General features: G+C 36.7%; 2 protein-coding genes across 3 annotated transcripts; one reads left to right on the top strand and one right to left on the bottom strand.

Annotated features, from left to right (window-relative positions):
* Positions 1-214: 214 nt before the first annotated feature.
* LOC139980666 (GPI transamidase component PIG-S-like) lies at positions 215-12,601 on the top strand. 2 transcript variants are annotated; one of them, XM_071992483.1, is made up of 15 exons: positions 215-373; positions 1,275-1,411; positions 2,233-2,335; positions 2,947-3,048; positions 3,988-4,125; positions 4,941-5,048; positions 5,199-5,215; positions 5,616-5,736; positions 6,692-6,868; positions 7,765-7,854; positions 8,328-8,506; positions 9,340-9,396; positions 9,928-10,056; positions 10,761-10,921; positions 11,275-12,601. In XM_071992483.1, exons 1-15 carry the CDS (start codon positions 340-342, stop codon positions 11,381-11,383), a joined length of 1,662 nt encoding a protein of 553 aa, XP_071848584.1. In that variant the 5' UTR covers positions 215-339; the 3' UTR covers positions 11,384-12,601. The 2 variants fall into 2 exon arrangements, with proteins under 2 accessions (XP_071848584.1, XP_071848585.1); XM_071992484.1 differs by lacking the exon at positions 5,199-5,215 and having other exon boundaries at positions 4,941-5,065.
* Positions 12,420-25,095, bottom strand: LOC139980667 (lysophospholipase D GDPD1-like). The gene is made up of 10 exons (XM_071992485.1): positions 24,909-25,095; positions 20,758-20,989; positions 20,383-20,425; positions 19,173-19,308; positions 18,381-18,426; positions 17,397-17,521; positions 15,618-15,707; positions 14,157-14,296; positions 13,427-13,529; positions 12,420-13,187 (listed from the first exon to the last, which is right to left on the bottom strand). Exons 2-10 carry the CDS (start codon positions 20,897-20,899, stop codon positions 13,044-13,046), a joined length of 969 nt encoding a protein of 322 aa, XP_071848586.1. The 5' UTR covers positions 20,900-20,989; positions 24,909-25,095; the 3' UTR covers positions 12,420-13,043.

The raw sequence follows: 25,095 nt of genomic DNA, 5'->3' as shown, positions 1-25,095 counted from the left end.
GACATTTATGTCAGGACAGGACCCTTTTTTGAGGTCATACATTTTCTCTTTATTCCATATTTATCAGAAAGTATTTGGTTCTGAGCTGTCCTCCCTTGGTCCCCCCTCTTGTCGAACTTCTGCGCGCGTGCTTGAGCTATACTTGAACGCTCGTCTCAAATGCATTGTTTTTTCTAATTGAGCAACTGTAAAGCCAACTTACGATAATGAGGGGGCTATTTAAAAAGCTTTCTACATCATTTAAGTTTCCCCAATGGGTTCTATTACAATTTACACCAAGCTGTAACTTGTAAGTTAAACCGTTCTTTTGTTCGGATTCTGGAACACTCAATCAACACCATGGTAAAGAGAAAAAATGAACCCAGTCATGAAGGTAAACCTGTGTGGACATTGTCTTCGACCAGCTGTCACTTTTGGGCGTATGACATAGAGTTGTTTAGTGTTTTCTAATCTTGTAAGCGTTAGCATTGGTAGAGACCAGTTCTGCGAAACTTTCAACATGAAATGGGCTACTGTAGAGTGTAGTGTACAGTAGGCCTAGCCTACGTAGCATACTGTAGTCTACTTCATCCTTTGCAATACTTTGCTTAGGCCTACAGTTGACTTGATGAGATAGATGATGCATAATCACAAGAAAAGCAAAACATTGAATTCTTTTTATCAAATCAGGAAGAAATATAGGCTAGATATCCAGACCTTAAGCTAAAGTAAAGAGTGAAGCTAGGCGCAAGTAAGTTCTGCCTAAAGTAAAAAGGTAACAAATGTATACTAATAATTCTGACTGGCATTGAGCAGTGGTTATTTTGGGCGATGATAATTTTCTATGTTTATAATTGGTACTGCTGTTTTATGTTGGACAAACTTGTAACGCCCTTTGACTAGTATTAGTCCTATCTTATTGTGATATAGGCCTAGGCCAATGTGGACATTTGAAAAAAAACATGTTAAAAAGTGAAAACTCAATAGGAATATGGCTTTGGAACTGCTGAATTCAGCGATTTGATTTGCTGGGTGGGCAACTTCAAGAAATAACTTAGAGGAAATTCCCTAGCCTATCTGAGAGGCCTGTCCAACAAATGTATTTAAATAAGTCTGACCCTACTTCTCACGAGTGAAAATAAAAGTTCTTTCTTAAAAATCAAAAAGGCAAAACTTTATTGCTTTTTCAATGCTAGAATGTAGGTAAAAAAAAGAAACATACTGAATAAAATATCTTCACAATCCTTGACTGGAACTACCAGGATATCCCCATAATACTATATATTTTAATACAGATGGTCTTCATATGGTGACTGCTCTCGCCATTGGTCTGTTCTTCATCTTGCTCGGGCTGCCTCTCTGGTGGAAGACGACTACAACCTACAGAGCCAAGTTACCGCACAATGACATCCATGCACTAGCTCACAAAGATGTAAGACAGCTCACTTTTTCTCTGTTTTTTACTCTTTTTTTTTTTTTTTTTTACTAGAAGAAGAAACATGCTGACTGTGCATGAAAGAAAAATGGTTCCCGGGAAATGGGACTCTTTTACAGATCTTCTTTAGTATTATCCTCAAATATGCTAAAGTCTCAAAAAATGGTCACTGGTATTTGAACTTTTAACAAGAGGGCAATCCACAGAGTTTCACATATCTCACCACAGACTTCTTTTATGACTAATTGCTTATGGACTACATTATAACAAACATGTTTAAGATTCACACCTGTCATTCATAAACTCCACACTGAAAAAAGAAAAAAAACAGTACTAGTTTTTTTCCCCAGGTGGTTGTCCCTTGGACAATCCATAAGACTTTTTTTTAAAGTTTAATATCTGAAATTTGTCTGCAAAGTTGGTTATCCTTGCAATATACTGGGAGGTACAACTGATTAGTGTTTACAGACTACAGTAAGTCAATAAACTTCTCCAGCCAACTTCAAGGATAGTATTAGCTCTCTAAGACAGTTAGCCAAACCAGATGAAAACTCATAAAAACTCAGCCATGAGTACAACAGGCATGAGCTTTTTCCGCGAACTCGTGGAATATCTGTGATTTCTTCTCTACCTCGGGGACAAAAAAATATTATCCTAACAAACTGTAGCATATGCAAATTGGAGCCTATACCGCAATTTTTGCAAAGTTCCATGATTTGTGTTTTACCCCAGGCTCATTCCTGCTACAATAAATTCCCTTTTTCTTTGTCTTTACATATTTTTAATTCTCTCATGTTTCCCATGCTTCTCTCCTGTAGCTAATATGTAGCATTCCAGTCATTCTGGTGACATGTAATCAGGAGTTCCCACCTCAGCAATTGAAAGTGACAGGCAAACTCTTTGAAGAATTTTTAAATAGAGGTAAGTTTGACTGTGGTGTTTGTTTTGAGAGCACTGTTGCATACGTTGGGTATCTGTAGGACAGTTCGCAAACCATTAGACACCTTTGAGGTATTTCTCTGATCGTAAAATGATGTAAAACTTTTCCAACAATATTTTGTAGTTTGAAAAAAGTATGGCTTTAAATGGAACTCCCCTTGGATTTCTAAGGCTGCACAAATCCAGTACCTTTTTATCGTCATAATTGTTTTCCATTATATATTACCCATATTGTACCTTTCGTTTTGTTTCAGTGTTATATTTTTTTGACATTTTTTACAAAACTTTGTTATATTTTCTGTAGCAGTTGAGAATGCTATTGACATTTTTTTTTTAATGTTATTTAGACATTCTTAAAAGAATTTTCATTTTTAAAATTAGGAAAAAGTCTTTTTTTTTTGGCAATGTCCTAATCATGTTATGTATTAAAGAAACCTCTGCAGCTAATTCCTAAAACTTTAGGAGGATCTTTGTCTCATGCATGCACAACTGACAAAATTACCACAAACTTAAACTTCTAAACAGGAAAGCCCAAAAGACTTAATTGAGAAAGAAACTGTTTTTAAATTGTTTTCATTTTATTTATTTTTCAGATTCTTCTACAGCAGCTTATTTCAAGATGAAGTACAGAGTTTCTGCAAGGAGCTGCTCACAAAAGGAAATGGATGTATTAAATTCACAAGAAAACTTTGAAGGTTGGTTTCTTATCGATTAACATTTTGATGCAGATTTTATATCTTAGGATGTGATTTTAAAAGCTGCAGATCCATAATGAGTTCAGTAATAGTTCTAGTAGTTTCTTCCCTTTGCTCTATTTATGTAAAAACTGTATCTGTCTATATAAAGGAATTTTAAATAAGGACACTTTATCACTTTTAATAAGCATATGCACATCCTCAGTGATCTCAAAAGCAAAATAAAAAAAACCATTAGAGACATTTTTGGTTACTTGCTGTAGGCAGGCAAATGACATATGCAGTCAAGTTTGTGTGTGTGTGTATGTGATGCCCTAGCTTGTAAACATGGTATCTCAAGTTAGGTGGCATCTACAGTTCTCATATGTGGCATTTTGCTTCCCCATATTGAGTGCATGAACCCTATGGATTTGGGTTGAGGTCAGAGGTCATTTGGGGTCTTCAGAGGGCAAAATGTGAAACTCTCAACAATGCTATATCTCCAGAACCTGAAATTCAAAGGAGCTCATATTGTATGGTACTGTATGTAGGTCACAATTCAATTAAGGTCACTACAGGTCAAAATTTGAAATCCTTATTAGCATGATATCCCCAGATAGGAAACTTTATTGCCTCTCATATTTAGCATGTGGCTTCCTGCAATTCAATTGGTTGCTCCATAAATTGCTGTGCAAGCAGCTTATATATTCACAAGCTGCTGTTTTATTGGGGAAAAAACTCACAGCTATGGACATCAAACAGTGCTTTAAATCAAGCTTGTTTAAGTTCTCTTCAGGAGGTTTTGCTCCAGCACCTGCACCAACCTACTCCAGCACTGAACTGCACCAAGGAAACATTCCTGCCATTCATTTCAAGTTTTCCTCAGAACCTGTTTCTTACGCGTATGTAAATGACATGAAGCTGACATGATTGCCATTAATATTTGGTTTCCATCCCTAGATCGAGATGAAGGTTTGGGACTGTTTAATGGTCAACCGTCCAGCGATCCTCAGGTCTTTCTGATAATGGAATCATCGTGGAGTGGTAGTCATGGTGATATTTATGTCGGCAGGCATAATGCAATATATGCTCTAGCTGGTAAGCAGATAAAAATCATTTTAAGGATCTGTATTATTTTTTTTTACATAAGATAGTGACTTGCATTTCATTACTATTTTGTGTAATGTATAGTGTACCGTAATATAACCCATGCCAGATACAAACAGATATAAACAAGATACAAACAGATTCAAACATAGAGTCAGTAACAGGCAGACACTAATACATCTGATATGAGTGTAACAGATGAAGTATTGTATCGAGACAAGTCAGTCTAGAGCACAGTATTAAGCTGCGGGGATCTCATGTATCCATAACTGATACATTTCTATACCATGTGATTACATAACTAGGCTTACATAGTAAAACCACTTCTAAGCAATATAACAGGATTTAATCATAAAGCAGTTTTTTCCTATTACACTTATTAATTTTCTGTGCAAAGAAAGATCTGTTTCATCCAAGATTAAGTAGCAGTTTATTATAGTAAACATTGACAACAATACCTTGATGTGAACATGGGAGGCATTTTTGGGCCGGGGGGGGGGGAGCGGGGGGCTCAATATCATGTCCCAAGATTTCCTGGACAAGTTATTTAAGACTTTAAATTTCTAAGTCCCAGAGTAATGTGAACTCTAGTCTTGAATGGAGAACTAAAACTCAGTTTTCAACCTATTGCAAAATGCAGCAAGTTTACCATACATCTAGAGAAATTGTCTGGAGCGGCTGTCTCGAAGAGCACTTCTATCAATTGATTCCTTGATATGCAGAAGTAGATCATTCAATGCAGAAAAAGCATAAAGTTTATTCTGGAACTTATGACAGAGATATACACTTCTATTAATGTATTGCAGAAAAGTCTGGTGTGTCCCCGAAGCAACGATTGGAGGATATTGCTGTCGTTTTGAAAAAGAAAATACTGGGTGAAGAATCTTTGGCTAGTGTCCATGTCACATCGAGAGGTGTAAAGCTTAAGAAGGTAAATTGTGCCAAACAACTATTTCAGAGACCATGAGAGATGCATTAACTACACTGTGAATCGTTGGCTGGTATCCAAATATAGTTTATTCTGGGTGAAGAATCTTTGGCTACTGTGCATGTCACATCTGCAGGTGCAAAGCTTAAGAAGGTAACGTGTGTCAAATAACTAGTCTAGGCTAGTGTCCAAATATAGTTTATTCTATTTCCTGCTGGCAAAGATATTCCAAATCAATCATGAGAAATTATTCATGCATATTCTCAGCAAAATCAATAATACCAATTTTTAAGCTGATTAATTTGACTTTTAAGAATTGTTTTCAAAGCAATCATGATGCATCTTACTTTGATCACGAACATTCTTGTACTTCCCTCCACCCTTGTTTGGTACTATAGTGCAGCCAGTTGTGTTCCATGTTAGTTCATAATGTTGTTCAGGTGCATCTGCGAGCAAATGCTTCGAAACAGGAATATTTAGACTGCCAAGATTTAAAACACGACAAAGCTTTAAACACAGATCTTTAGTCTTTCCTCTGTTTTTGTTTCTTCAGGCTGATCCAGCCATGATGAGAGCTGTCCAGTCTACTCCAGGATATGAACTCTCTTTCACCCTCATGAACTCCGACCCCAGTGAAATTATTGCCAGGTGGAATATTGAACAGGCGATACATGGTAACTGCTTTTCTTTTTTCCTTCTTGTAAATGTCATCGATATAGCAATTACTTATGCTAGAATGACCATTCTGTCAACTTATAGAAACCATCATATGTACATGCTGTCGGCAGGCATGCTAGTTCGCAGATTCTTGACAGGTATTACTTGTTGTATTATGACATATATTACCTTTGATTATTACAAGTAGTTGTTATTTAGGATTGCTGCCCTCTATTCTTAAGAACAGTATGCTTGATTGGGTGTGCTGTTAGTGACTGCTCAACTTCTACCATATTATATTGACATGACAACAACACGAGATAGAAAGCAGAATTAAACACTGTATTAAACATCTATTGTAAGAAGATAAAAGTTAATACTTCATGACTCAAACTATATCCTTGGAAAACTGCAACAGATAAACAGTCTGGCAAAAAGTGCACCATTTTCTTCATCTTGTTTGAGCAGTAGCAGTCTCCAGGATTAATATTCATAGGAAATGTTCTTTGTGAACATATGGAAAGGAAGTGTGTCCTTTCATTTGTTAAGCCTATCTGTGATAAATATGGTGACATCAGGTATGTTATCTAATTGCCCCAGTCAGGCGCGTAGTGAGGAATTTGCCAAGGGAGGGGAGAAGCCTGTAGGCAAACTATCTAAGCGTAGCGCCACCATGGGTTGGCCCGAAGCCCGCAAGAAAATTTTGGCCGAAAATGCCTCCCAGATCGCTGGAAATGACACTTCCCAGGCCTTGTAATTTGCATCTAAGCATTTTCTATTTTGAAATTACTAGCGATATTATAAAAAAAAATTAAAATATGCTCAAGGGGGAAAGGGGCGGTCGCCCGCCCCTACACGCCTGCCCCCAAAGGTCATTTGCATTTATTCAAATTTTACAGACAGTAATAAAGACCAATGATGTGACCATCAAACTCCTTAAGAGTTTTGGATCTCGTTTCAATATTTTGACAGATTACTTGCAGCCGTTCTTAGATAGATTGAAGACGTTTGCCGAGTTCACCGTCAGCTCACAGGTCCTCCACTACTCCCAGCTGCCTCTAAATCCAAAGAGGAATAAAGATAAGGCTTACTTCTACCTCTCGGCATCGACGTTACCTCTGCTCATCAATCCAGTGGAGACTAAGATCGGTAAGTTTAGAGGACCGGCAAGAACACTGTAAAACTTGCAAAGTTTTCAGCAGAATAGATTTGTGACAAGAAAAGGATTCAAATGTTTTATCAAAAGGTTTGAATTTCAACTGCAATGTTTAGTAATTTTCAGCATTTGACTAAGCTTTAGTTTGGAAGAGAATATGGGCTTAGAATTCTGAGGTTACGAGTTGAACTGTTTCACAGCCAATATTTTGTGCTCAATTTTGTAGGGATCACTTCTTGGAATAACACTGTAAGTAATCTTAAGGTAAGCCTAAGTAAGCCTGTAATAGATATTATTAAGTATTCTTTGTACAGTAAATCCTATCCTTTTGAAATCCTTAAGATATTCTTACTATATGTTAATGGTAATGCTAAGTGTAATCTGTATAAGCCTATACTAAGTAATGAGCTTACATCCAGGGATGTGTAGTCACACATTCCTGGTCTACTGATTGTGAAGATGCAAGAGGAGTAAATAGATCAGTAGAGCATACACTACCATGGTGTGAAGTTGCGTTTCCCTAGAGCAGGAGTGGGCAACCTTTTTGAATGAATGGGCCAGATATAAGTAAGGAGAGAAAAATTGACTGTGCCGCACCTAACCAACGACCTGCTGTTGATTTCAAACCTTTGATTCCGAGGACTTTCAAGCGATAGGTGTGTGTACTTAATCTGTATTCACAAAAACATAATGTCAATACAGTACAGTTGATATAATTAATGGGGATAATAGGCCTACCTGACAGCATCAATTGTGCCGATAAATTCTAAGCAGCTAGATCGTTTTTTGTGATGAAAAATAGATTGATTTTTTTTTTTGAGAAATTTTGTGAATGCTATATATTATCGTTCACATACCAAGAAGCAATTTCACTATTTTCTTTTGTCAGGATCGGACGTTTCCATGTATCCAACCCTGAATTTCCTTGTGTTCATTCCTTCTATTAAGTACAGGCCTCTCTACATACATGACAAAGAAGGTAAATGTCTTGAAAGGCTTCGACGATAAATTGTCGAGAAAAAATACATTTTGTTAAAAGTCTAGCTATGGATTTAGGATATGTTGTGATCATGTCTAAAACTAAAGGATAGTCTATTGTTTTATGAATTCTTGAAATATTTTTCCTATTTTATCAGCATTTAGGGATTGAATTTTCAGTCAAGACAAAAAGGCTCAAACCAAGGTAGAAACCACTCGTAACATTCAGATCAAATTTTCTTTCACCCTGAAGACTGAAATTCATGAAAATGTCAGAAAATTGAGGAATTCAAAAATATTTAATGGAGTGATCGATTCACGGAGTCGAAAAGTGCATTGCATTCCTTACACACTTGCCTGCACTGCTATATATATATTGTGATAGGGTTTCAATGGACTCAGGTGTTTTGGTAAAATTTGACAACTATATACACATAGCTCAATTGAATTTCAAATTCCTCGTCTCGTTCACAGATCAAATAGTTAGCACCAATGCCTTCTTCAGTCCGAGGTGGGGCGGGGTCCAAGTCCAGAATCCGGCACCCCCTGAGGAGGAGAACAGCACCTTACCTTCAGAGTACCAGGTTGACATGAAGTCTGCTATGGAGGTGTACCTATCACAGCTTAGGCTTCTCATTGGTGTACCAAACCAGGTAAAAATGAAACTATAAGTTTAAATAGTAAAGGGAACAACAAACCTTTCCAGGAAACTTCTTTAAATACGAGGGAAAAAAGACTTTTCTGGTCTCAGCCATCGCCCCTCATGCATATAATTTTTATCCCATTGTGGTTGTCAAAGACAGCAATTAAAGTTATGTACTCTGTTCAGTACAGCGGTCTCAGGAGGCTACAACAGTATTAGTACTTTTTGTCTAAGGAGAAATGTCAGGTTTTTCAAGTTGATCAACTTTCGGTTGAGAGGCATTCCTGGAACGGTCAAAGTATCAGGTCCCTTTACTCTTATAAATTTAACTGAGCCCACATAGGTATATTTTAAGGTCTGCTCCACTGTAGGTTGAAAGGCAGTCCGGAAAGGGTCTAAGTATCAAGCCCCCTTTACTTTCAGCACTACTGGCAGGATTCAAGTGTTGAAGTATGTTTATATCACAGAAGGAGCAGTTGAGATATTTTAATTCTAATCATTTGATGACAATAGTAATTGTTCCTCCCAAATTGTAAATGCAAATTAGGTCAGGCCTCTAATTCTGTGAAGTGAACAGGTTCAAATGTTGAAAATGTTTTTATTTTTTTCAAAAAGTTGAATGTTTCATGATATATGAACAAGTAGAAGAGGAAGTCAATATTGTGGTGTACCGAGGGGAAAATATGACCTGAGGAGGGGGAGGGGGGGGGTTTGATAATGTGCAGTTATGAAGGTACTCCAGTGCAAAGACTGTTGTCAGTTTACTTTGATCTCTTAACATGTACTGTATGACATGTACTGTATGCTTGCAATGCACTCGTTTCTTTTCCTTTTGGTTTTCAGAAATCAAATGAAGACGTACATTTTGCCTTGCCCGGTCAGACGGCTTTAACCGAGTGGGTAAGGGTAAAAACCGTGGAGTGCCATGCCAGTTTTCAGTTGATTTATAATGGTTTAGCTAGCTACAGAGTGGTTCATTGGCAAACCTATCCCTGATGATAAGTCATCTGCAAACTAAGAGTACTACAGTAGTAACTAAAAAAATAAAGTGGGAACAGAATTGCTGGTCTTCCCATTCGAGGCGCTGGTTTCAAATCCTGCACGTGGTAGCGGTAGATAAGTTGGCAAAATATGATAAATGTTCGTTAAGAAGTGAAAGTATCGGGAAAATTACACGATTTTTACTTTGATGTGACTTCAAGCAGTTACGATGGCTAGCCAATCAATGGACGCTATTCAGGGTCATTTTGCTTTTGTTTTTGGATAAACTGACTATTGTAGTTTTATTACTACTCAAAGTGGACTCCTTGTTCTCTGTACGGGTATCATTTCCTCGAGAAGGTTCAGACACTGTACCACTTTTGTTCTGGATTTGTGACCGCTATCAGTATATACAGTTTATTGTTACATCTTTTCCTTTTAATATATTAGGAGTTGCAAGCATTGCTTAGGAAGAGGGCGGTAGAGAATATAGCGACAGCTACCAGCACCTTGTTTTCTTTGTCGAAACTACTGGAGAAGATAAACAACATGGTGATAAATGACGACATCGCTGCTGAGGTAGGTCACAGTACGCAATGAACGGGAGATGTTGAATTTGCAATGTACTCTTCAAAAAGCTGACCTAAAGGGGCTTCAGTTATGATGTGTGTGCTAACGTAGATATTAAAAATTACTTGATGGATGAACTGACAAATTGTATTTTGTTTAATAATAAATAAAAAATAACTGATGATTATTATTATTGTTATATCATGATTATTATATCATGATTATTATTATATCATCATTATTATTATTATTATGATATCATTATTATTATTATATCATTATTATTATTGACCCCCAAATTATTGATGTTGGTCATTCATTGTTCATTGTTGGTCGTTCATCCATTGGTCATATCATGATTATTATATCATTATTATTATGATGATATCATTATTATTATATCTTTATTATTATGATGATATCATTATATCATTATTATTATGATATCATTATTATTATATCATTATTATTATGATGATATCATTATTATTATATCATTATTATTATGATGATATCATTATTATTATATCATTATTATTATGATGATATCATGATTATTATATCATTATTATTATGATGATATCATTATTATTATATCATTATTATTATGATGATATCATTATTATTATATCTTTATTATTATTATGATTATTGACCCCCCAATGTATATTGATGTTGGTCATTTATTTTTCAGTCTAATTTATATTTCTCAGGTTTACAGTTCGGCAAATTGCCTTCATAAGGCCCATGACTACCTAGCCGAAGGTGAACTTTCCAAGGCTTTTCACTTCTCTAAGAAGGGAATCATATCAGCAGAGAAGGCCTTCTTTCACCCCTCTTTGCTGGAGTTGCTTTATTTTCCTGAAGATCAAAAGTAAGAGAACTTTTCCTTTCAAGAAAAATCTTTCAGATTTTGTTCACCAATCTGGCAAGTTAAGCAAATCTACCAAGCATACTGCACACAAAAAAAAAAAAAGAGGCAGAAATTAAATCTTAAATTTTGTAAAGTGACTGCTGCATATTAAGTAGAGGATTTCAGGATTTTTAAAGTGCAAAGGTTATTGGCCTCATTGAATTAAATCAGAAAACGGCTGGAAGGTTCGTCAAATATTGAGAAAGAAATTTTTTTTTTTTAAATCAAAATAATATAAAGTTTAATTTTTTAAAAAGGAACAATTTTATATTTTTATTTGAAATCTGATATGATGTTCCTATTCTTTTTTACAGATTTGCCATCTATATACCATTATTCCTACCTGTTGGCATTCCAGTGGTATTGTCTCTTTTCAAAGCTGTGAAATGGTTAAAGGCCAAGAGGAAGGAGAAGCAAAGCTGAAGGCCAGTCAGTGTCATTGGAGTTTATAGTGAGTCGGTCCGCAAGTTGCTACAAGACACAGCACAGATGTTCTGTAACATTTAAAGCATGTTTATCTCTCACTGTTTATCTCCCACTGATCTCACTAAGGAGTGTTAGCTCAGTGGTTAACGCCTGTGCCTTTCAATCATAAGGTCCCGAGTTCGAGTCACTCCAAGATTAATGTATGTCGTGCAGTTACAGTTTTGTTGACGATTGACAATTCATAATCATGGACGTTAAATATGAATCTAAGAGACTGACTTCGGTCAGCTTGCGTCTTTGATTAAGCCAATGATGGCTCTTTCACGAGTTCCTGATTGCAGGAGGATCTAAAATACATACATTAGATGCAGAGGAGGCCAGGAAAAAAGCCTGACTTGGGGTTTTGAGGGAAACATTGAAGGAGGACGACGACACTGCAGTACAGAGGAAGTCAGGATATATACATCATGTTATAATATCACACATGCTATGATGCTGTGATATGATGCTATATAAATCATGCTGTGATATGTCAGGATGTACATCATGATATACATCATGCTGTGTTATGATAATGATATGATGCTGTGATATGATGCTATATACATCATGCTATGATGCTGTAATATGATGCTATATACATCATGCTGTGATATGTCAGGATGTACATCATGATATACATCATGCTGTGTTATGATCATGATATGATGCTATATACATCATGCTATGATATGATGCTGTGATATGATACATCATGCTGTGATATGTCAGGATGTACATCATGATATACATCATGCTGTGTTATGATCATGATATGATGCTATATACATCATGCTATGATATGATGCTGTGATATGATACATCATGCTGTGATATGTCAGGATGTACATCATGATATACATCATGCTGTGTTATGATCATGATATGATGCTATATACATCATGCTATACATCATGTCGGGAAATACATCAGCCGTGAAGCTGGGTCGTGTGACAGGGAAAGCCTGTCTAAGGAAGAAATGCATATTCACCAATTCCTTTTGCATTTGTATTTGTATTTCTAACCAGTTTTTAAGTACAAAATAAATATGCCAGTTCTGATGAATATTGTCAGAAGTGATTGTGTTCAGAAAACGTCCTACATTTCACATAAGAAACAACTGCAGATAACAAAGAGATGATGTCAAAGAATATATATATAGAAGGTTCAACAGTACTGCAAACTTTGTCGTTTTTTTTCTATCTTTTTTTCTATCTATATTGCTAAAAACAAGTATATCAATGTGGTACCACACATTCTTTACATTAGGCTTTACTTAGAAATGTACTGATAAAAGTTACACTGACCTGTTTCTGAACTAATGCATTGGTTAGAACATCTTTGGTTTTTTACAAATCTAGCATATTAAGAGTAAAAGTTCCTATACATACCATAGACTGTTTTGATAAACATAACTTGTGCTTGATGAGTTTTTACTCATAGAAAAACATTTAAATTCTCGTAAAATATCTCGTAAAATTTCACACAGGCATGATTATTCAAACATTGAAACAAAGAACCCGGGACCGAAAAATAATAATTTTACCAATATTGCACCTCTGGAATTCCCCCGTTTGACAGGGGAAGACTTGAATATGGTAATCTGCATATATGTAAGTCAATTGCGCTTAGGAGGGTACTTGCAATCCGCTTCTTCGACAAACTCTTTCAACGAGGTTGGATAGTCTGTCATGACTCCATCTACCTCCAGCTTATGGGCAAGTCTCCACTCCTCCTCATCATTCAAAACCCAAAGATAAACCTGCAGAAACATGTTAAAAGAAAACCACATTTTGGCATACATTTATCATGAGGAAACACTTATTCACAATCCCACAGAAAGGTGGAGGGGATTAAAATTTGCTCAGTACAATGTTAACAAAATGTATAGGTGTTGTAGAACGATGCACCCCAGATAACAGGATAAAGCTAACGAGCAGAGGATGGAAAGTTCTTTGTTTCAAAACGGTTCCATATTAATGTGTAAAGTATAATGCTCACCTTGATACCTCTCCTTTGTAAATGTCTAAAGAGAAATTTCCGAATAAGCAATCCGTCATAAATCCTCAGCAATAAGTGAAGATACCAGGGTCCCGCATCACCACTGGAAGAGAAAAAAAGACACACAGTACCTGCAGATGAAAACCACTAGTGAAACCATTAGAAATTTCTGGGTAGAAAACGTACATCAGACTAAGAAATCACTTGGTTGGGAGGGCCAGATATAAATGAAGTATCTTATGAAAGGAGGGGGATGCTTTGGGTGGGGGGTCCAGTGGTCCCCCACCCTAAATGAAAATTTGCTGAATTGTCAAAACGGTCCCTAAATAATTTACCTGTCTGGCATCCGGTTAGTAGAGGTAATTTTACAACTAGTTTTACAACTGCAAACGTGAATTGAATTCACAGTTCACAGATATCCAGTAATTGACTTGAAAAACACCATGTTGTATTATTGGACTTGTTTCATGGTAAGGTGTTATAAACTTGGGTATTTGACCAGGACTGCAAACACTGTGGAATCGTGTGTCACCCCTCTGTTGTCCCCCCCTGTTTAAACATACAGTGTAGGGTAGGTCCTAACCCTTGAAGGGACGATGGCTCAACATCAATATCATGCCTCAATTTTTCTGGACAAAATATGGTCACCTTAGATTAATCATGATTGATGGTAATTTGTAACTAACTCTTTGAATTGATGTTGATTGGTACATGGCAAATTAACACTCACAATACTTTCCGAAACACAGAGCCGACTGGAATTTCCAGAAACGAATCTTTGAGAGGAACGAATGGTAAAAGGCCGGTGTAGCAACACAGGATGAGTTTTAGTATACCAGTACTACTGAAAATGGTCGGGATGTTCGGGGCCTGCAATACAGAGAGAATAAAAGAGAACCCTTAATTCTACAGAAGATTTGTTGAGGTTATCCCTCAATTTAGATCGATTTAAATATATGACTTAACTTAAAAAAAGGTCTACAGATACCTGTGAACAATGTTGTCCTAATCACTCTAATAGGCATTAGAAATCATGAGAATAGCTCATCAAAATCCACCAAAGTCATGCACTTATGAATAAACATTAGCTAATTATGCACATTGATGATGTACAGGGAGTGACTGCCTAATTTTCTGTTATGTCATCCCTTTGTTTCTACAACCTTCCTTTCAAGGACACTGAACACACGTTTGTGGGCCTAAGGCAATTTTTTGGGAAATATTTTATATTTCTTCTTTGAAAAGAGGAACATCACATAATTCAAATGATTTATGTGGGCTTGTAAATGAGGGGTTAACTTATTAAGGGCTAGAATAAGACATTTTGATGAGCGCAACATTCCATGTCGTAGTTTGCACATATTCATTGGGTTTCCAAATGTACACAACAAATGCACTGAATATGGGGCTTAATTGACTAGATGTCTGTAGGACTTTTAAGAGAATTACAATGAATCAAACTAAGAGTCTGCCCTGGACTTCCCACTTACATGATTTCCAGATGCCTTTAACTATTGCATCCATTTTTTCTGACAAATTCCATCCCCAAGACCCTTTATAAATGCAAAGATTTATCAAACTCGACAAGAAATGTTATATAAGCTCCAGGAGTATTTTTTTATGACCTCTGGGAGAACTGTTAGCCAAATGCATCAAGATCAGGCGAACAAACTAGCCACCTGCATTTCTGTAATACATATTTGCAAACCCCTCACCAGCAATGTTGCAGATCTGTGTACCTTGGATGGCTAGTTCTCACTCCCTACATCTATCCAGGTCAGAGCCCTGAACATTCAAAGTCTCGATTTCCATGCGGGCAGGATTATCATCCAAACAACCTGATATACCATACAATACGTGAAGATCCTTGCTTCCATTTGGAGTAACGCAACGATGGAGTCACAGGATATGAGACTGGTTATCTCACGTCAGAGATCCAAAATAGTTTGAATTTAGATCAAATTTTAGGAATTACATAGTGAAGTGTCCACTCAATGTATTCAACGACCAGACTGAGATAAAATGAGTTTCAAGGACCTTTTGGGGTATACTATATAGTTTATTGGTTGCTTACAGTTGAAATGTCACAAGTGAGTTTTTGCAGTGGGAAGAAGTGAGCTAGGGGAGTGTATTACCACGAAAACATTTATTAGAAATAATGCCTTGTAATATTAATATCGTATGATTTTACCTTTTTTCGCACCGCAGCCGTAACGCTTTCTTTAACGTTTCCAACCACTGTGATCTCTTCTCTGTCATATTTCTTAATTATCTCTAAAACCTACGGAGAAAAAAAAACAGAATTCAAAAATGCATTGAAGTTTCTATTACTTCATTGCAATAGACTTCTGCTTATTCACCAGAAACAGCTATTATAATATCTATGTCCTGATTCTACCATTATTCTCCAGAGTTTGACTGCTGGTGACCCAGATGACCTTTGACCTCTACCAAAAGCAATTGAGTTTTTCTATTCAATAAGACGCATCTGCATGCCACTTATAAAAAATCTTTCTACAAAAGTTAATACACAAACTTTCATATCAGCCTGAAATCACCTAGTTAAGAGAGGTGGGAGAAGATTGCAAAATGTGGGAGATGTAACAGAGAGGTTTGGGGATGGTGGGGGAGTGAGTAGGGGGAGGAGATATGTCCCATTGTGCACTCAAATTGCAGTGTAGCATGTGCTCTTTTAAATTTCTGCTGAGAATAAATCCATTCTCAAAACGGAAAACAGACTTGGGTCCTCATTTTTTAGAACTTTGATAGATGCCAACTAGAGCACCAATGGTGCAGAAGCTCATACCTTTTCAAGCTTAAAAATGTATGGCCCACAAAACCAATTTTGGGCCCATGAGGGATACCCCCCCCCCCCTCCGTTAGAAGAACCCTGGCCACACCACTGGCTATAATTCCTATTTTCCCCTTTAAATCCTATTTTACCCACTCTCTCAGACAATACCACTGACCTACCCTATTAAACTTTCTCCCCTCTACCTGAGCAGAAATAACTTCACAAGCACTCCCTATACAACTTCACAAGCTGCCTACATACCTCAGGCTCAAAGACTTCTAAGAATCGGCAAGTGCTGATTGGCTATAGGGCTCTCATGCTTACAGTTCAACAGTTAATAACAACTCCCAGTCCTGCTTTAATTCCACTAACAGCCTCTGCAGAGCTTAACCACAAATGTAAACAAACACTGCAGAGGGTGGGAGACAAATTAAAGGAGCTTTGGCAAAAAGTGAAGGCTTAGATTTTTTTAAACAATGGGGATTAATTGTAATTAATTAACTTTTGACCAAAAATTTTCAGGCATCACCTTATTCATACACAATCCAACAATCATCAGTTGAACTTTGAATATGATCCATCAAAATCTTGAGGAGATTGAGATAATTGAAAATATTACAAAGAATGACCCCTGATGACCCCCTAAATGACATTTGACCTCAATTTTCCGAACACCCCTCGTAACTCTCATCCCGAGGAACATTGTGACCAAGTTTCATTATAATTGGCCATACACTGTACGAACAGGAGCAATTTGAAAATATAGGGCCGCGGCCCGTGCCACAAAAGACCCCTAGTTGATCTTTGATCTAAAATTCATGAACACCCTGAAGGTAAAACTACCATAGTACTATCGTGACAAACCCTCAACATTGTACCATGGAATCTGTAGGAGAAGAAGCATTTTGCGTATTTCCACAAAATGGCCCATTACGGCCCACAGGTGACCTTTGACCCCAAATTTCGGACCATCTCTGATGGCCCTATACCCAATGGTGCTTGTGTCCAAGTTTCATGAAATTCCATTAAACACTGTGTGAGTGAGAGCGGTTTTACCAATTGTTGACGGATAGAGTGATAGAATGATAGAGTGATAGAGTGATAGAATGATAGAGTGATAGACGCCGCACTGTAACAATAGCTCACACCAGCATGCTGGTATGAGCTAAAAATTACCTCTTCAATGAGCTCAGCATTGTGTTCCTTTATATCCAGGTTGATCGCTACGTTGGGAAATGTTTCAAAGACCTTCTTCAGGAGTGGTATCTGGCAATCCTCCGAGTCGCTGTGACACCATTTATCTACATGAATATTCAATGTGAGCAAAAATCAGTTGACAGTACAAGCTACTAAGTATATTCACCACAAGAAGGACGATACCAAATTAAATCGGTGAAACTCTTCATTTAACGACTTTGACGATGGTTTGCAAGTTGGTCGTGATGCTATCAAGCTTCTCAGGAAGGGAATATTGTGAGAAAGGCTCGGGGAAAATGTTAGATCAAATCACTGAAAAGGCCAATAGTCAGATTGGACTGAAAAACTTTTAGAAATTGTTCCCTTCCACTGTTTCAAGCCCCATGTGGTGTCTGTAGTGGCTGCTAGTATCTTCAAAGTTACTGAATCCCAAATGCAACATTCTCAAATTCAAACCAAACCTTTCATAAATAAAACTAATCCATTGTTATACTCAAGTCCTGACAGCCAATTCTTTGACTGACCTGTGATGTTTTGTAGCAGTGTACATTTACATATATATCAAAAGATTACTGACAATTTGTTTGCAAGATCGAAAATATTTTTTCAAATCACTATGGTAAAAATTGGTAATCAGCAACCAGTACTTATGAAGGGTCAAAGTTCAAACTTGGTAGTGTACAGTGGTAGTGTACAGATTACTGTCCAGTATGACAATATTTATGAACAAATATTAGATAACAAATAGTAGGTTAGAATATTAGAATAATAGAATCCATTGTCAATTCATCGGTTAATAAATTCAGACGTCTTTCATAGAACTACGTACAGGAGTTGATAGATACAGCCTGATGTGACACTTTATACCTGATTGGAAATGTGAGAACTAAACCTTACAAAGGAATGATTAACCAGGATGAGATAGTCTGAGCAACAATAGTAGTATTTTTATATTGTACTAACCTTTACAAAAGGTAACCTTTAAACCTTTCTGAATGCATGGAAGATCCTAAAAACACAAGAATGAAAGATATGAGTGTAAAAAATTATGCAGGAAATATACTTAAAAGGTATCAATTTAAGTTCTGTTAGTGACAAATAGTTTGTAGGAATGGAAAATCCACATATGCTATTATCCGAAAGGTTATTTACAACAACAATTTTCAGAAATTTTTTTTGTTCACAGTCTAACACTAGAATACATACATCCAACGTAACTGTCGTGGCTTATTTCGTCCATTTGTCTGTTACTGGGACAATGACTAACTGTATGGTGTGATATGGATCATCCCTCCCACGTCCCCCTCACTGCCTGTCCCTCTACTGCCCCCACCCCCCGGCCCGCCCCAAGTCTGCAATCTCTAAATGAGGTACATAATAACTTTTCACCAATTGTTCTTCAAAAGTTCAAATTAATCATTAAACATAGAAAAATTTTCACCTCAATCACAAAACTCACGGCTGCATAACCTTTTTGGCTCAATCAAACCGGATAGGGACAACAACGGACAGAAACAGAAATTTTTGCAATGGATCACCTTCCTTCCCTCCCCCTTGGCCTCCCCCCCCCCTCTGCCCTCCTCTTTCCATTTCTCCTTCTTCTTTCTCCCCCTTTCCCCCTCCCCTTGTCCCTCCTCTCCCCTTGCCTCTCCACAAATTCACACCCCACCAAACCAGAAACACACATTCATAAGAATCTTTGCTCATGATCCAGGTCTGAATTTTTAACTCCTATCCATCAATGAATTAGCCTACCTCGTAGTTTGTGTCCGATATGAGCACTTTTTCACCGGTTGTCCTGACTACGTTGTTGTCGTGGGACACGACGACTTGTTTGTCTTTGGTGAGCTGACAGTCTATCTCCAGCATGTCCATACCGATGTCGATGGCACTGAAAGAAAAATGAGAAAGCTAATGGACTTATTGTGATTCCTTGCCAATTGAGATTATCATCCCAAGCTTTCGTCATTGATGATTAAATTGATCAGCAAGGTTAAGCCCCGCCCCCTTATAAATATGCATAATACCAACTTGAAAATATATCACCATGTACCTGCTATCTGCCAATATATTAATACCAAGTATAAATAAATTATGATTGTTGGTTGCGGAATTATTAGCATTTGAAGATTTTTACATTTGACCCTGTGACCTCATTATTATTCATGAGATGAGCAAGGGTTCTTCTACTCAGTATGGTGCATATATCTACCAAGTATGACTTCAATCCAAACTGCCATTGTTGAGTTATCGTGTTTACGAGCTAAGGGCGTCACATACACACACACACGCACACACGCAATCACCATCGCATAGATTCCTTGAGCCTTCGGCAAGGAATCACAAAACAACAAAAATATGAGAAGGTGACAGCTTTACTGCACACATTATCTCTTATTGGTTCAAAAAGATTATCAGTACACTTGAAAAGATAGTTCAAAATAAAATTAGAAATTTATATGCCAAAGTTCATCTTTATGAATAAACAACATAAGAGAACTAGACACCTCATCTAGTGCAACCCATTGTCCAATCCTTCAGTAATGTTACCACCCATGATAAATAAAATCCTTTTGGTTTAATTTTTTTAAAAATTATAGAGATAATCCCCAAAACATAAAAAATGACTCACTGAGGATATGATATGGTTTGAGTGAAAATGGCAAAATGATTGCAAAGTAGCCAAATTTGTTCAGCACTAGAAACATGTATGTGACATGAAAAATCTTCAGCAATTACTTTTATTGCCACCCACCCCCCTTCCACTCCCCCCCCCATTTCTGAGAATGATTTGAAGGGTAATTTCATCGTGGATTGTACATAAATTTGATAGTTTAGCACTTTTTTTGGCTTGCTACCATTTGAGACTGATACCAATGACCCTTTAATGAATTCACACATGTATACAGTCATACACACAAACAGTTAAACCCGTATATATGATTTGCAGTCAAGAGTCACTCACTGTTGAAATGCTGTTATTGTGTTTTCTAGATTCTCACCTGCGCCTGTGGAGGGAATGCAAAATTGAAGATTAAAGAACAAGATTCAAGAAGATTTAATCCTGACCAACTTTTCAGATAAACACAAACTTCAAGAATATTCAACCGACCAAATTTTTCAAAATTGTCAACATCGCATTCAGAAACTTTTGCAAACTAGTTAACAAAAAATATCACAATAAGAGAGTGATGTCTTAGAAGGGGTGATAGGATGGGGGTGGGTATTCCCAGGGGTAGAATGTGAAACACATATTAGGAAGACACTCACGACTACAATTAACAATTGAGTATTTACATATATCGATGAAATTTAGAGAAATTGACGACAATAATCTTACCACCCCTATGAGCGATTAAGGATGCCTGGACTCCATTTTTCTTTTTCTTGTGCAGGAAGTGAGGAAACTTGAACAGGACAGCAGAGATTACACTGTAACCTCCGACCAGACATAATGGTACCACTATAGCCGCCGTTGACATCGAAACAGTGACAACTCCACTACAGAGCTCCTTGTGGTATCAATATTAGGTTCCTCTGGAATATTAGGTTCTTTTCTTTAGGAATTATTTCTGAGGAAAGCAAGACAGAAATTTTAAAGAAATAGTTGAAAGTTGAAGGTTTACAGTTTACGGCACTATTTCAACCAGAATTGTGGTTTCGATGATGTTACATAGGCAGTTTTCTTCATGTAACTGGCGTAATGTATAGTGAGGGTGTACAACATACAGTAATAACTTGATCTTAGTTATACAGTGAAACAAACAATAAATTCACAATGTCACATGCTGTCCTGAAATGACCATTGACCTCAACAACAGGCAAACTTGTACTAAATGTGATACTGATACATCAATATAATAAATATGACATCTGTCCTTGTTGAAATAAATTGTGTAAAACATAGTTTCACAATTTGACCTCTGGTGAATTCAAATGACCATTGACCTCTGCCCACAACATGAGGCTTCTTGTACTCAATGTGGTACAATTACATACCAAAAATGCAATCTGTCCAAGCTTCCCTTGCGATATTATGTTGGTAGGTGGGTTAGCTTAGAGAGACAGGTAAGAGGGGAGTGAAGTAAATGTTTGGCGTTTGTTGACTTCATATGACCTCCTCCAAATTCAAATTCTATAGTGAGCTACCTACAGTGCTGCAATTGCCCTAGTAGTACAGAGCGTTATTGGGTGCAGCACACAATCGTATCAAATAATACCATCGTAAGTTGCACCAAACCTACAATATCCAAATAACAGTGCAATAGTTTTCCTTCTTTAATTCCTCTTCTTGCAAGTAAAATAAGCTGTTTGGCATTAAAGTCTCCCTCCCACAGTGTCGCCGTTCATGGACATTTCTAGAAGACTTACTGTAAAGGCGTTCGGAATTACTGTGTTAACTGGAATTTTGGAAAGTTGACATGTTGACACTTAAGTTGGTACTCTAGTTGCAACTAGCCTAATAGCACTCGCTGTGCACAGGGAGGATCAGAGTATGTGAGCTAAGTGTAAATACGCCTGGATCTAGGCATGTTATGGTTCACTGGTAATGTGATCTCCTGATATGATCAGGTGATCAGATCCGGGTCTAGTGTAAAAGCACCCTCTCTCTCTCTCTCTCTATTGGTATCGTTAATACACTCGGCTAAGCAACGTTATGGGACACACAAAGTCACCATGAACAACATACCATCAATTTACCCCAACAGTATGAAAAAGTGCTTAATTTCCAGTTAAAATTCCATACAGCTCATAATTCTTCTTGTTGTGTTGGATCCATGTTTCATTTTCTTAACCAACTAATCCAGAACTACAGTAGCAGTAGTACATAGCACAAGTTACTTTAATGAACAGTAGCCTATAGAGTCTGACAAGCTTGGCCTAGGCCTCGATTTTCTGTGCACATTTTCTGGCAAAGTTCTAAATTGCGATGAAAAAAACATTGTACATATGTTTGTGCCTGCATTAGGAGCGTGGAGAAAAAAATCACCTTTTATGGCTGGAAGTAAATTGTATAAAATGCTTGCCATTGTGTTCCGCAGTGGTTATGTTACTTAGGGCCTAGGCCTAAACATAATATACTACAGTACAGTAGGTCTATTATTGCAGTTCTAAGACTAGGAGGCAAAGACACAAATTGTTTCTAAAATTAGGCTAATGTTGCTAATCTGCATATTTTTGTGCAAACTGGAGGGTAGGATGGCACTTAAACAAAAAGGTAGACTAGGTAGGTAGACCGAATGTCAGTCAACTCAGTACAAAACCAACTCGGCACATGTACCAACTCGGTACGTACCGAGTTGGTATACCAACTCGGCACAGTACCAAGTTGGTCATGACCAACTCGGTACAGTTTAGAAATGCCAACTCGGTACTGTACCGAGTTGGTCATATACCAACTCGGTACAGTTTAGGTATTAGGTTTAGGTATTTTTGCATCGAAAATGCATATTTTTTTAACGTGTAAATCCCCTATGCATAAAACTGGTAATGGTAATAGAATTTAGCTACGTTATTGTGTATGCTAATGTTCCGTTTTGTAGTTAAATAATTAGAAATTTGCTGAACTTTTAAAGAAATGTTTTGCTTAGTTCTTTGTCATTTTGTGGTCTATTTGGCTGTCGAACTTGTTTTGTGGAACATATACCAACTCGGTACAGTTTATGTATTAGGTTTAGGTATTTTTGCATCGAAAATGCATTTTTTTTAACATGTAATCCCCTATGCATAAAACTTCATGCACATTCTGACGTTGGCAATGGTAATAGAATTTAGCTACGTTATTGTGTATGCTAATGTTCCGTTTTGTAGTTAAATAATTAGAAATTTGCTGAACTTTTAAAGAAATGTTTTGCTTAGTTCTTTGTCATATTGTGGTATATTTGGCTGTCGAACTTGTTTTGTGGAACAGTTTGAGACTTACATATTAAGTTAAGAGCTATGGAAATGTTATTTTGGTTAACAAATAATTCTTGCATAAGTTGCTGGATATGGTTGGTTTATATTTTCGTTTGGTACTTTAAAGCAAACAAGTTGTGTTGCTTTAACTTTTCCCTTTGAATGTAAAGTTTTTTAATGTTTATTTGATGAATGTTTGGTTTCTACCAGTTTTGAGGCTGTAAGAGTTCTGTTTGTCAAATTTCGGAAATTTAAGGAACATGAAAAGTTTGAAGAAATATTTGGTAAATTTGATAAAAAAGACGGTAATTTTAAGAAAAATGGGAAAGTTTGAAGAGAAATTTGTAATTTTAAGAAAAATGGGAAAGTTTGAAGAGAAATTTGGGAAGAAATTAACAAATTTGAAGTGAAATTCGGTAAATTTGGCGGCAGAAAGATTTGAGGAAAATTAGCACAATTTGAGAAGAAAGGTTGGGAAATTTAATAATGAATTGAATATTGAGAAAATTTGAAGAAAAAGTCGGTAAATTTGATGATAAAGACGGAAATTTTGAGAGAAATGGTAAAGTTTGAAGAAAGCTCAGAAAATTTGGGTAGAAATTAGTAACAGTTGAAGGGTTTTTGTTTGTCAAATTTAGGACCGACAGATTTTTACGTACGGGACCGATTTTCGAAAGTTATTAATTAACCTCTTAGTTTTGTGTTATTCATTTTTATTTCTTACATTCTTAGTTAGATTACAAGTCGTAACGCACAACACTTTTGCAAATTATACATAATGTAAATACACAAGAGTCAATGATGATCGTTTAAATTGTTTTCTTCTGTCATTCTTTCTTTTCCTTTATTTTTCAATTAATGAGCCTTTTTAAGCATCCTCCTTGTTTTAAAACTAATATATAAAATAAAAATACTAGGCCTAGATCCTACTGAATGTTCCTTTCACATACCATTAAATCATGAACGTCATCACGTTAAAAATCCGAATATTCAAAAATCCTGCATTGTAAAGTCTTTTTCACTGTAAACTGAAAATTATTGTCCCATCCTTTATTTTACACATCCTATATCAGAAGCCCGTTTTAAACTTCGCCTTTGAACTTTTAAACTCATAGAAATTCCAACGTATTTAAAAAAGTATTTTTTAACAAATTAATACCGTAAATTCTGTTCCCAAATTCTAACATAGATTTTATAACAATTTAAGACCCATAAGAAATACAAACTCTGGTCTACAGCTTTTACCTACCAACTCGGTACTGTTCTGTGCCGAGTTGGTTTTGTACCGAGTTGACTGACTTCCGGTAGACCTACCTTACATTACTTTGACAGGAGTAATGTTACTGCATGACTGTGCATTAATTGCATTTACGACTCACGGCACATGTAATATAATGCCATCTGAAATTTGTAATCGTCAATGCAATTGCCAATTGTCCTAGGCTAGGCCTAAATTGCCATTATGCTACTACTAGTGTAGTAGTACTTAGTACGTCTAGTACTAGACTAGGAACTATAGCCTGTAGTGTAATGTAAGGCTAAAACAAATGTGATAGTGCCCATCACGTGAATTAGTATTACACTATTTTTCACCTTCCTGTACTGTCGTAACAAATCAGTTCGGTAAATAGTGACTTCTGTACAGCTCTTTTGATTGCATCCACATTCCACTCAACGATACTTTTTTTTTCAATGTTGCATGCTCACAACACAGTGAAAATACACCACTAAACAGTGTTGTCTAAGACTAGGAAAATTTTGAACTGTCATTCTGATATTT

This window comes from Apostichopus japonicus, chromosome 15 (genome assembly GCF_037975245.1).
Source record: "Apostichopus japonicus isolate 1M-3 chromosome 15, ASM3797524v1, whole genome shotgun sequence".
In the NCBI taxonomy this organism is placed as follows: Eukaryota; Metazoa; Echinodermata; class Holothuroidea; order Aspidochirotida; family Stichopodidae; genus Apostichopus; species Apostichopus japonicus.
Note: the sequence above shows the minus strand (reverse complement) of the source record. Positions and strands in the feature narration are given on the sequence as shown.